The sequence below is a fragment of the Paramormyrops kingsleyae genome, chromosome 14, assembly GCF_048594095.1.
Source record: "Paramormyrops kingsleyae isolate MSU_618 chromosome 14, PKINGS_0.4, whole genome shotgun sequence".
Taxonomy (NCBI): Eukaryota; Metazoa; Chordata; class Actinopteri; order Osteoglossiformes; family Mormyridae; genus Paramormyrops; species Paramormyrops kingsleyae.
In genome coordinates, this window is record NC_132810.1 from 6,938,033 (window position 1) to 6,949,500 (window position 11,468).

At 45.4% G+C, this 11,468-nt stretch overlaps 3 protein-coding genes across 3 annotated transcripts; 2 read left to right on the top strand and 1 right to left on the bottom strand.

Annotated features, from left to right (window-relative positions):
- The first annotated feature begins 71 nt into the window (after positions 1 to 71).
- Positions 72 to 3,200, top strand: ccdc197 (coiled-coil domain containing 197). The gene is made up of 9 exons (XM_023802379.2): positions 72 to 408; positions 620 to 665; positions 992 to 1,168; positions 1,301 to 1,458; positions 1,642 to 1,724; positions 1,838 to 2,010; positions 2,277 to 2,387; positions 2,488 to 2,604; positions 2,944 to 3,200. Exons 1-9 carry the CDS (start codon positions 296 to 298, stop codon positions 3,118 to 3,120), a joined length of 1,155 nt encoding a protein of 384 aa, XP_023658147.2. The 5' UTR covers positions 72 to 295; the 3' UTR covers positions 3,121 to 3,200.
- Positions 3,201 to 3,337: 137 nt separating this feature from the next.
- Positions 3,338 to 5,594, top strand: LOC111838915 (ubiquitin thioesterase OTUB2). Its single transcript, XM_023802380.2, has 5 exons — positions 3,338 to 3,989; positions 4,106 to 4,221; positions 4,360 to 4,444; positions 4,610 to 4,801; positions 5,055 to 5,594. Exons 1-5 carry the CDS (start codon positions 3,912 to 3,914, stop codon positions 5,259 to 5,261), a joined length of 678 nt encoding a protein of 225 aa, XP_023658148.1. The 5' UTR covers positions 3,338 to 3,911; the 3' UTR covers positions 5,262 to 5,594.
- Positions 5,507 to 10,291, bottom strand: ddx24 (DEAD (Asp-Glu-Ala-Asp) box helicase 24). The gene is made up of 9 exons (XM_023802378.2): positions 10,163 to 10,291; positions 8,813 to 9,597; positions 7,852 to 8,301; positions 7,515 to 7,668; positions 6,871 to 7,383; positions 6,639 to 6,714; positions 6,379 to 6,567; positions 6,145 to 6,274; positions 5,507 to 5,860 (listed from the first exon to the last, which is right to left on the bottom strand). Exons 2-9 carry the CDS (start codon positions 9,543 to 9,545, stop codon positions 5,595 to 5,597), a joined length of 2,511 nt encoding a protein of 836 aa, XP_023658146.2. The 5' UTR covers positions 9,546 to 9,597; positions 10,163 to 10,291; the 3' UTR covers positions 5,507 to 5,594.
- Between the last annotated feature and the right edge of the window lie 1,177 nt (positions 10,292 to 11,468).

Sequence of the window (11,468 nt, forward strand, 5' to 3'; positions counted from 1 at the left end):
TTGCGTTTGTTTCCTATGAAATATAGCGCCTCCGGGGCAGTTGCTATGGTGACGGGGAAACGTCCCCCCCCCCCCCACGCATACCTTCCTTCCCTCTGCTGGTTCCCCGGCAACAGGTTACAGAAGAAAGCGCAGGCAAGCGGGTAAACACGGGGGCTGGGGAAAAAGGAATGTCGCGTTCGGGCTCGTCCGGACAGCACCTCTGAACAAGGGCGACCATTTTAATATTTATAACAAGGCCAAAGAGCTGCCTTTAGCTGTAACGGCAGATTTATCCGCAACAAAAAGAGGGAAAATGGAAGCCCTATCCTTACCCCATATAGGCTTAAACAAAGACGATCCACGTTTACAGCTTAAAGTGGAAAACAGAATGAGAAATATATTTGTGACGCAGATTGAGGAGACCAGGTATGAATTGTTAACGTTCTTCTTCTTTCTCCCACTATCTTTGCACGTATATACGATATTTATAAAGCGTCTAACTATAAAACTTACTAAGCGTGTTACACTGCACACGCGTTGTTGCACATCTAAGACTTATCTGTAACCCTTCTGCAGTTAATCAATGTGCCCTTGTTATTCAAAATAAAACTTAGGAATGTTTTCGTTCCTGATACAGGGGTGAAGAAAATGAAAATATCAATCATATCCCAATTATCACAGAGGTAAGAATTTTCAAACTTTATAATTTAAACACTGTTGTAGAAATATCAGACAGTCACATTGGCTTGTGCTGTAAAATGATGACTTAATCTGTGATCAATTAACTATGATGTATCACGTTTCTATCTTGCAAAATGTCTGAATTGGCCATACCTTACAGTGTACCAGGTAATCAAGGGCACTGCATGCTCTTCTTTAAGGAACCATAGTTAGGATAATGCAATATTTCTCAAAGGCTGCTTCTCATATAATGGCAGTAGTGGCACCTATCATACCCACATCACAGCAGGCACTCAGTCTTTCATGGGCACTGCTGCTGTGTTATTAGAGTCCTGGCAGGCTCCTGGAAACAGGTGTGAACACGCTGCAGAGGACCCTTGTGCTGAGGAAGCAGGTGGAGGCAGACAAGGTGGATGCACAGCTGACCCTGAAACGCCAGGAGTTCTGGCAGCGCATGCAGGCCCTCGGACGCCGTCGGGCTGAACTGGAGCTCCAGCAGCAGGAGGTGAGTCTCCATCCACTGGTCAGGAGGCCAAAAAGACTCAGAATGATGTCACCGACTCAGAATAATGTCAGCAGTGAACATCCTGACTGCTTCCCTATCAGGTCTGAACACTGTCCATTCACTTCTGTACAGAACAGAGATCGGGCAGCGAAGTTTGAGAAGTTTGTCCAGGACAACAAGGCCAAACGGCAGAGGGCCTTGAGGAAGTACCAGGTGGAGAAGAAGCAGAATGAGCTGAAGGAGAAGGAGTGGGAGGAGCTGACACAGCAGCTGCTGGTGCTGGAGGCCAGGTGCAGAAGAAGGGGAATATGTTCAGACGTCACCTGTATAACGGTCTGCCTTTATCAGGCTACGAATGCAGAAACGTAGTAGTCGATGAAACCCATTACCCACAATGCTTTGCTACCTAATGGACCACGATACTTTTTAAAACGGCAAAACTTCTTACGTCTTCATTTTATCAACTCCTGCAGGCAGCAGCACTTAAAGGAAATGGTGGCCAAACATAAGATTCATGAAGATTATTTACTCAAGGTTTTAGACCAACTTCCTGAAAGTAAGTCTCTTCGGCAGTCCGTGGTACATCAGTGGAGTAACCAAGCAGTAGGTGTATGACAGCGAATAGTTTGTTAAATGGACGCCGCTTGCTGCTTCCACCTATTTGCGCAGACTCCTTGGAGTATAGTACAGACTCGCCGATCACTCCAATCATCCGGCGGCACGAGACGCTGTCCCTGACACGCAGTGACCTGCTGGAGCACCTCGGAGTAATGACGGAGAGGCTGGAGCACAGCCAGCATGGCCTGGAGGCCCTCAGGCGGGACCATAACATCAGCAGGCTGGTCAGCCTCACGCCAACAATCCTTTCTCCCCCTATATTAATGCACGATCATCAGCTTCTGTGTGTAGAGAATAAATGCATCTGTGCCAACATAAAAGGCATAACATACTACGAACAAGCTATGAACCTTTTGACCGCCAATAAATTTACCATACAGGGGCAAATACAAGCTTCATTGGACTTACCCTGAGTAGGCAACCAGCATGATCGTTCTCATTGCTGAGGTTGCATTAAGAGATGATGTCAGTTGTTCTGCTGATCTTGCAGATGACCAACAGAAAGCTGTCTGAGCTACAGGCTGAATGGGACAAGGCCAAGGAGAGGACCAAACAGCTGGAGATGAACCTGCAGATGCGTCAGGACCAGTCGAGGGAATGGGTCAGCACACAGTGAACCCTGTAAATGTAACTGTGAAATCCCTACACTATACTACTCTGGGTTCTTATTTATGTTGAAGTTTTTACTGGTCTCCTGCTAGGTTGAGGAGGTGGGGAGTCTTCTGATAGCAATCAGGAACCTGGGAGAGCAGTGCCATTTACAGCATTATGGGCCATTGGAGAACTTGGATCTTTTAACCACGATGGATATGATCAAGGTGAATGAATGAATGAATGAATGAATCTATTTAATTGTTCTGGTTCTTTTGACACAAAATTTACATTAACATTAATTTAGGAAACACTTTAGTCCAAAGCAAAATACTGGAGCAACTGGGAGTAAAGGACCTTACTCATGGGCCCAACAGTGACATCATTCTGCTGACCCTAAACCAGTGACCGTCCAGTTACAGGAACACTGTCCCAACCCACTGAACCACACAGCGCCCCCTTATGATAGTTGTGGGCATTATTGCATTGAAAGACTACCTGCAACTTTAAAAGAAAATGATCAGATAGACCAACCATGACCTATTTTGTCAAACATCTGCTCACAGGAATTCATGGTGCAGAAATCTGATGTGGAGAAAAGAGTGACGCGTTCGGTGGACCTGAGCTCAAATCAGACTGGCGCAGCCATCCGGGGAGGGAAAGTGACGTCTTTTAAAAGCACCAGTAAGGCATTGCTGAAGACCAGTGGGAAGAACAGCCTGGCGAGCATGTCAAGAACGTGACAGCATGCTGCAAGGCACACTCCGCAACATGCTCATTTTCTTAGAAATAAATTTGTCCTGAGGGCTGGTTTGAGGTGTAATGCATTGTGTCATTATGTAAGGGGTTGTACTGGTGATATATTCACTACCAGATCACACACTTTGCTTGGTATCCATTTTGCTTCATCTCTTTGTATTACATTAAAGGATTTTAGTCATTTATATATATATATATATATATATATATATACAACCTCGCGTATATATATATATATATACTTACAGAAGTCTATTAAAATATAGAAACAGCGTCGTCATCACTTATACCAAGTGTTGTCAAAGATCATAAAGTACAAAAAAGCATTTTAGTACTTGTGTCGTTCTCCTACGGTGGTATATAAAGTGTCTAAAACAGCGCTGTTGGTGTCATTTTCTATGCGGTCCCTTTAAAAGGCCAGTGCGATAACATAGCCGCCTGCCAATATGCCTGTTTAATAAGCTGTCGGTGTAATAAAATGTCTGAGCGATTTCGTGTTAATGTTATCGTAAGAATTACTGTTATTTCGTTACTTAAAAAAAATCAATCATTTCTGAGATCTTGGTTACGGTCGTTATTCAGCGGTGGTTAGTTTCATTCTTAGGCGGACCATGGCGTCTCGCGACCGAAGACTTTTAAGTTAGCCTGCAAAAAAACTTAGTTATCGATTTACTAAAATATAGTGGTTATCCGTATTTGTGTCTTGAAATGTTACTGGCATTATTGCAGACAACCCACTGCACAATCGTTAACCAGCTACGAAGAAATGTGGTAAATGGAAGAGAAGTATATTTTTGAACAACAGGAAATCTCTACAGCACTACCGGACAATCCTGAAGATAGAAAATATCAGGTAGAATAACGGCCATATTTAGCTGCAGAAACTGAGATTGATTTGTCTCTCCGGGCTAAGCCGACATAGCCCATTTTTAAACTTTAGTTAACCTATTAATGCTTTTGTTCTCAAAGGAACTCTATACCCAATACGCATTAATAAGAAGAATCAGGGGAGATGGCAACTGTTTCTACCGAGCCGTTGCATTTGGGTGTCTGGAGTCGTTTAGAAACACAGAGGGCATGCAGATGTAAGTACGGTAACCACGTTTCATTTATTTAACTAATCTGTGGACGGAGAAGCGTGCAGGTATCTGACCTGCTTCCGGTCGCCAGGGGGCGCGTGGACTAAGACGCACATGCGCATACGCTCTCTCTTATTCCCCTAGGTTCAGAGATACCGTACTGCGGAGCAGTAAAGTGCTTACAATCTCTGGTATTTCGGAGGACCGTTTCAGAGCCTTGTTTAGCACAGTGAGTGCACATCCGACCTCGAGCCGGCAGCTTCATGCAATGCTGTCAGTTTTTCCATCTGTAATGGCAGCACGTTTCAACAGAATCCAATGTGAATGTAATGATGATTCTTGTTACAATCTGACATGGCCCACGTTTGTAACCTTCCCAAAAATGCTGGCATAGTTTGTTAACGTCGTGGAGCGCAGTGAAGCAGACGCGCATGGCAACACTCTGTTAGAAATGTTCAACGAGCAGACGACCTCAGACAGCGTGGTCCAGTACCTACGGTTCCTCACCTCCGCCCACCTGCAGAATCACAGCGAGCGCTTCCAGCACTTTGTAGAAGCACCCAACCTGAAAGCGTACTGCACCCAGGTCAGTGTTTAAACAGCTGGAAGTTACAAATGGAGGGGTTGTGAAAAAAAGTTATATTTACTGTTCAACAACGGATAACTTGTTTTGAATGTCTTGCAAGTGCTTCCCTCTAGTGGCAGTTCAATAGAAAAGCCAGCAAGAATCTTGTGTTTTGTGTAACTCCCTATTGTATTTGCTTTGGCAGCAAACCTGCCTGTGGGTACTGCTTCGTTTCATTATGTCTGGTGAGTGACATTCTGCTCTGCATCATTAGGAGGTGGAGACCATGGCGATGGAATGTGACCACGTGGAGATCCTTGCCCTGTCAGAAGCCTTGGGTGTGACCATCAGGATTGTTTCTGTCGAGGGGGGCAGCGGAAGCCTCGTTTTCCATACCATTCCAGAAGAAGTGGAAGCCACTCTGCATCTTCTCTACAAGAACTCCCACTATGATTTGCTATACCCAGTTTCTCCTCATTAACATTGCCTGGACGGTCACATTTTGCCTAAGGACCCATTTGTGTTAAATAAAACTGTCTTGCTAACCTAAGAGGAAAACACTGGGTGCACTAAGACCTGCGTAATATATGGAAATTTCATGAGACAGTTTTCAACACCGTCGGGGAAAATATGTCCCGTGATCACAGCCGTTTGTGTAACGAGCTATTTCAGACTTGGACCTCGGTGTTGAAATTCACAACTATGTGCAAATTCAAAGTAAATGACTTGTTGGAAAGATCAATTCTTTTTATAGAACAGTATTACAAATGCTTTATAAAGCATCTGTCCAAATTAAAGTTTTTAAAAAGGTAAATCAATCTTGTTGCTGCTGTTTCTTCTTCTTCTTCATGTTCCTCTGTTTCTCTCTTTCCTTCCGTCCCTGGCTGCTCAGGCTCTCCAGAGCGCTCTCATACTTGGCCAACGGTAGGTCGGGCAGTGCCAGTTTCCCCATTTGGGTGGGGTACTTGGTCCTCATCACGTTCTTGAAGATGGGCTGCTGCAACAGGTACTTGAGGTGTTTCTTCAGGCTCTTTACCACCTTCTGCTGCTGCTGCTCCTCATGTGTGTCCTTCCTCCCTCCTGGGGGGTAAAAAAAAACAAGCACATGAACAACTGAAGGCAGGATGGGATTTTAAAACCAGCATGTCAGGGCAGATAATAAACATTTTATAGGGACAGGTTAGCTGTTCATTTCCACAGGCTGCATGTTTGGGATGACTGACGTTACCGGTCTCCAATTACATCCTGCCTCAAAACTAACTGATCGTTAATAAATACCTAAGCTTGACATTATTCGGTTTGTTCAGAGAGGAGTGTCCCCTTCTGTATGAGAGCTTGCGTGAATCCAAAGAGGAAATGATTACCCAGGAGAACATCGTCGTCCAACTCAAGCTCGAGTGCCTCCGCTGCTTGCTTGAACCAGGAGTTGTGATGCTTCTCTCTACTGTTGTGGTACTCGATCTTCTCGATCTTCCTCGCCAGGTTGACACGCTCCTACGAAAGCGGTTAGTGTTAACTCACCCTGATGAGGGTGTACCGCAACTTAAAAGCCTGGCAGGACCATCTCATCACTCTGAAAACTGAAGGGAACAGGATACCTTGATTTCTGCCATGCACTTAGTCTGTACAGGAAACAGTGGGAGCTCCTCATCCTTTCCAAGCGTCCTGTATATTTTCTTGAAGTTTATCATGTCGTCCGGGCCAATCAGAAGCAGACTGAGGCCCTCTTTCGTGGCTCTTGCCGTGCGGCCGCTACGGTGCACATACGTTTCTGATGTCCGGGGCACCTGAAACAGTAAGTCTGAGATAAGGAGTCTGATGACCTCACTGGGCCACGCAGATATCTTCAGTGACAGACCTGATAGTGGATCACATGCTGGACGTCGGGAATGTCCAGGCCTCGGGCTGCCACATCTGTGGTGAGGAGGACACATCTGTCCCAAGGAAGGACATGGTTATTGTCCATGCATTGATAAAGAAGTAATGAGCCGTGAAGAAAAAGAACTACTGAATTTCAGTGATTTTAACAGTGGGAGAGACATATACCACGAGTTTTACTGCTTTAACATTCAATTCAATTAACCAATTACCTGTCCTTCTCAGCAAACCTCTCCAAGTTCTTCAGCCGCTGTTTCTGGTGCATGTTGGCGTGCAGAGGTAGAGGTGTGCACTCCAGGATGGTGAGCAACGAGGACAGGCGCTTGATGCAGTCGATGCTGTTGGCGAACACCATGGTGCGGCCTGGGTACTGGAGCAGAAAGTAGTACAGGTAGAAGTCCTTCTCATCCTTGTCGCAGTGGATTCGCGTCTCCATCAGCGTTTCCACCGTGGCCTCCTTCCGGGTTAGGTCAATGACCTTGGGCTTGGCCTTGATGCCCACTTTCTCCATGAGAGTCTCCAGTTTGTCGCGTTGGACCATGTTCTTGCTCTTCTTCTGGAATATGCGGCTGGGAAGCTGGTGCTTCATGGTCAGCGTGGCAGAGAACACAAATGTCTGTCTCTCAGGACTGAAGTGAGAGTTGTTCAGCATTTCCAGGAGGTTCTCTAGCTCGGCAAAGTGGCCCTTTTCCACCATGCGGTCTGCTTCGTCAATAACAAGGCTCCTAGTCAACATAAATAGCCACAGCATTCAACAGAGTTCACTCATGTAGTGTTACATGTACATAAGAGTCTTGTATATACAATACTACTTCTAAGTATTTATTCCAAGCTCAAATGAACCACCTCATGTTACCTGAGCTGTCTGAGGTTCTGGAGGTGTGGGTGTCTTTCCTTGATCAGCTCCCAGAGGCGACCAGGAGTGGCAATCACGATTTCAGGCCGGCGTTTCAGTAACCTGTTCTGCTTCTGAGGGGCCATCCCACCAACAACAATGGCCGTCTTTATACCTGAACCAGGAGACAAGAAATGAGGTCATTATCATATTGAGTTTGACTGGGTTATGTTGCATTCCAAGACAGAGGAATGCCGTTCCAGCACCATGTGACCAGTACACTGTAGTGTTTAAACAAAGCAGCAGAATGGAGGTAAATGGTCTGACATAGAACTGCAACTGGATACCATCCACATACCTGCGAACTGAGCCACAGCATCCACGTGGTGCTTCACCTGAACAGCGAGCTCCCGCGTTGGAGTGAGGACCAATCCCAGCAGAGGCTGTGTCTGACTGGCCTGGGTCTTGGTTGTGCTCATCTCACCATCAGCATCAATAAACTCCACATCCTCAATGACTTTAACACACCCTAGCTCCTGAGAATCAAAGTCTTCATTGTCATATTTTGCCTGTGTATTTTCCTCCTCTTCATCGTCATCAGCACCCTGCAGTTTGGTTTCTTCTTCATCCTCATCTGGCTCTTGCTCTGCCTCCCCGTCGTCGTGTTCTCCTGTCTGCATTTCCTCTTCCATGGGAACTGGGCTGTTGTCACTTCCAGGTGGCACCTGGCTCATCGCCTCCTGTCTTCTTCTCCACTCCAAGATGGTGTGAATCATAGGAATCGCAAATGCCAGTGTTTTACCACTTCCTGTCAAGGGAAAGGAAATTGACTTGAAATCATCACATCCTTCCCCTGGACTTCCTACACCAATGTAATCGAACAAAGTTTATGATAGAAAGATATTATAATCTTCTCCCTGAGGTTAATGACAGTAGCCATAGAATCTTAGCTTGCTGCCTTTTTTTTTCTTTCATTCATTGAAATACAAACGATAAAACATCATGAGAATTTAAACTCAGATATAACAGGTTTTTTAGAACTTCACAAACATTCTTCACAAAGTCACTGACATCAGTGATACTCATATTGACACATCCCCAATCACCTTAATGTTTCCCAATCCGGTCCTCCAGGACCCACAGACAGTCCATGTTTTTTCTCCCTCCCAGCAGCTTGGATGTGCAAAAAAATATACACTGTATGGCAGGCAGTTCGGAAGGAGTTAACATGGACTGACTGGGTCCCCGAAGACCAGAGTGAGAAACTACGTTAAATCAACAGGGCAGCAGATCATTACTATGATGAGGTATCAACTCACCGGTCTCAGCAGCTCCCAGAATGTCCATCTTGTCCCTGATGGCAGAGGGCAGGGTCAGAGCTTGAATGGGTGTAGGAGCGCTGAAGCCAAGGCAGCCTAGAGCCTGCAGCACCGGTTCTGGAACCAACAGATCTTTCCACGCCGATAAGTCTGTCTCTCGGTCTAAGGAGTGAGAAAGTGTCACATTGGTCCAGTTCTTGGGTTTCTTCTTGGGAGGCGGAGTGACTTTTGCAGGTGTCTCTTCTTCTGTAGCTTCCTTCGCTTTCTGTTCTCCTGCTTCCTTTGTCCTTCTCACCTTCTTTCTGTTCTTGTTCTTCGTCGGTTTTGTTAGATCGCTCAGGCTGTCCACCCCAGGAGCCTCCACAGTCTCTTCTGACTTGCTGTCATCAGGATCCTGGGTACCTTCTTCCTCACGCTCGCCATTCTCCTCTCCCTCGGCTACCTCCTTCAGCTTTGCTTTCTTTTTCTTCCTTTTTTTCGCCGGTGTTGTCAGCTCCTTGTCGGAGGTCCCCACGCTGCCGCCCTCCCTGTCACGTGCTGATCTTTTCTTGGCTTCCCTGCCCTTCTTTTTCTTGTTCTCCTTTATGGCAGCCTTAGAATCCACCAGGCGGTAATTTGTCAGCTCCTCAAAGCACACCAGTCCATCCATATTTTCCTCGGAGAAAACACTGGGATCAACCGGCACCGCCTTCCAGGTGCCCCTCACCTGGATCCCACGCTTCTTTGGTTTCATCGCACACCTACACTCCTCTTTCTTATAGTGAATACTTAGGGTCTTCTTGTTCCTGGGAATATATATATATATATATATGTATTTTACACACACATCTCACAGGATAGGATTACCAACAAGATCACTTGTTGAACTTCATCACACTTTACATCACATCTTTACATCACGACATGGAGTCAACATTGGGGAGATCAAGGCCATAATTATAATATATATATGGGGGGGGGGGGGGGGTACATTGTGAGTACATCTGAATATTGGGGCGGACGTGTCCCCCCCGATATATATTATAACTACAGCCTTGGTTTATATACTGTTCCTGAAGTGGCATTCAGCGTTGGCAGAAAACACTGTTTCTTCTATTTAAAGAAATCATAAATATAAAATTTGAACTTGAAAAGCAGGTAAACTTTTTACAGTATATCGGTTTAAGTTTATAATCATAATTTTCATGATCAAGAAGGCCAGTAAAATATACTACAGTACCTTGCATTTCAGGTGGAAATAAAAACCGAAGCATTATACCCAACTATTGGCAGTTAAAATGACATTGAGAACAAACAAATAACTCATTAAGCTATACATATTATATATATATTATGCTGACTCATACTTACAGTTCTAATTTTATGGCGTTCTACTTCAAACTTCGATATTTAAACGTACATGCACGGAGAAATACAGCCACACGCCACATGCGAAAGCAGCCATTCGAGTCAAGGTCACGTGAACAGCCTCTGAGCCAATCCGAAGGCACAGAATGTTCGCTAACCAATCAGGATCCAACTTTATAACTTTATTGTCAGCCCGTACAAGGACACGGACAGCACGCTTATGAATCTTACAGTACCTTAAAAATATGGTGATTTTTGCTGTAACTTCAATTATACAGCCTGAGTGATGTGACGTTCATTTCATGGTGTATGTCAATAAAAAGCTGTCATTATCAAAAGTGTGTTAATGTTAACTTTAACATTATCCTGCCATCTCCTTAATAGTTCTGTATACATATTTCATCATATTAATTACGATCGGTGACGATTTTCTTTCATTGCACCATTTAATCTAATGATCGCATCTCTTAAATTCCTGGGACCACCACGCAGTGACGCATGCTAGCGCAGTAAGTTTCCCAGCTGGCTGCTGCCTGGCTCTCGCGCCTCGTCTCCATGGAGACCCTCTAGTCGCTGTTTGCCGGGGAGCCGCCGTTTGCTGCGTGGTGCCTGTACGGATGTGTGTGTGTCTGTGTGTGTGCGGGGGGACCGTGAATATTTAACCGAAAGCTTCTGCTCTCTGGAGGCTTCAGAGCCAGACCAAGATGTGGGCAGTATAGATTCGAGGCTGCTCGCTGTCGCCGTTCACTCGATTTTTTATCGTTTTATAATAAGAAGAACATTCGTTGTTATTATTAATATTTTGTTTACGCTGGTAGTTATTTCCTCGTCCTGCCGCTGAAGTACAGGTCACGTTCTTTATTCCTGGTTCATTTATTTACCCGCTGGAATCTGAATTTCTGGATAACTTAAAACTGAAGAAACTGGGGTTGTGGCGCTGTGGCAGGGGGTCAAGGGGGGGAAACACCATGTTATGTAACGTTACTCGGACAGACCACAAATCTGGAGTCTGGGGATAGTAATACACGAAGGTGGAGAAGCGACAAGACCGTTCCTTGTATTACTAGTGATCATCGATAACTAGTCGGCTAGACCAGCTTTGAGAGTCACGCACGATCTGCATCATTCCAGTGTAGCTTAGGAGCGCAAACTGGGCTCACCTTGGTCACGTCCGGGCACCATGTAGTCATCACTTATAAATCAAGTTTACCTCATCGACGTGAAACTTCGTGCCCGAAGGGAGGACCATGCAAGGAGGCGGCCGCTGGCCAGACGGACTGAAACCGATCTGACACCACATCGGTCCTTA

Excerpts from the sequence above, each read along its gene's own strand:
- LOC111838915 (XM_023802380.2), top strand. The coding sequence starts at position 3,912 with ATGGAAGAGAAGTATATTTTTGAACAACAGGAAATCTCTACAGCACTA. Across the intron at positions 3,990-4,105 it reads CTGAAGATAGAAAATATCAG|GAACTCTATACCCAATACGC; the intron begins GTAGAATAACGG and ends TTGTTCTCAAAG. Across the intron at positions 4,802-5,054 it reads TGAAAGCGTACTGCACCCAG|GAGGTGGAGACCATGGCGAT; the intron begins GTCAGTGTTTAA and ends CTGCATCATTAG.
- ccdc197 (XM_023802379.2), top strand. The coding sequence starts at position 296 with ATGGAAGCCCTATCCTTACCCCATATAGGCTTAAACAAAGACGATCCA. Across the intron at positions 1,169-1,300 it reads TGGAGCTCCAGCAGCAGGAG|AACAGAGATCGGGCAGCGAA; the intron begins GTGAGTCTCCAT and ends ACTTCTGTACAG. Across the intron at positions 2,011-2,276 it reads ACCATAACATCAGCAGGCTG|ATGACCAACAGAAAGCTGTC; the intron begins GTCAGCCTCACG and ends CTGATCTTGCAG.
- ddx24 (XM_023802378.2), bottom strand. The coding sequence starts at position 9,545 with ATGAAACCAAAGAAGCGTGGGATCCAGGTGAGGGGCACCTGGAAGGCG. Across the intron at positions 8,302-8,812 it reads TCTGGGAGCTGCTGAGACCG|GAAGTGGTAAAACACTGGCA; the intron begins GTGAGTTGATAC and ends TTCCCTTGACAG. Across the intron at positions 7,669-7,851 it reads TGCTGTGGCTCAGTTCGCAG|GTATAAAGACGGCCATTGTT; the intron begins GTATGTGGATGG and ends CTCCTGGTTCAG.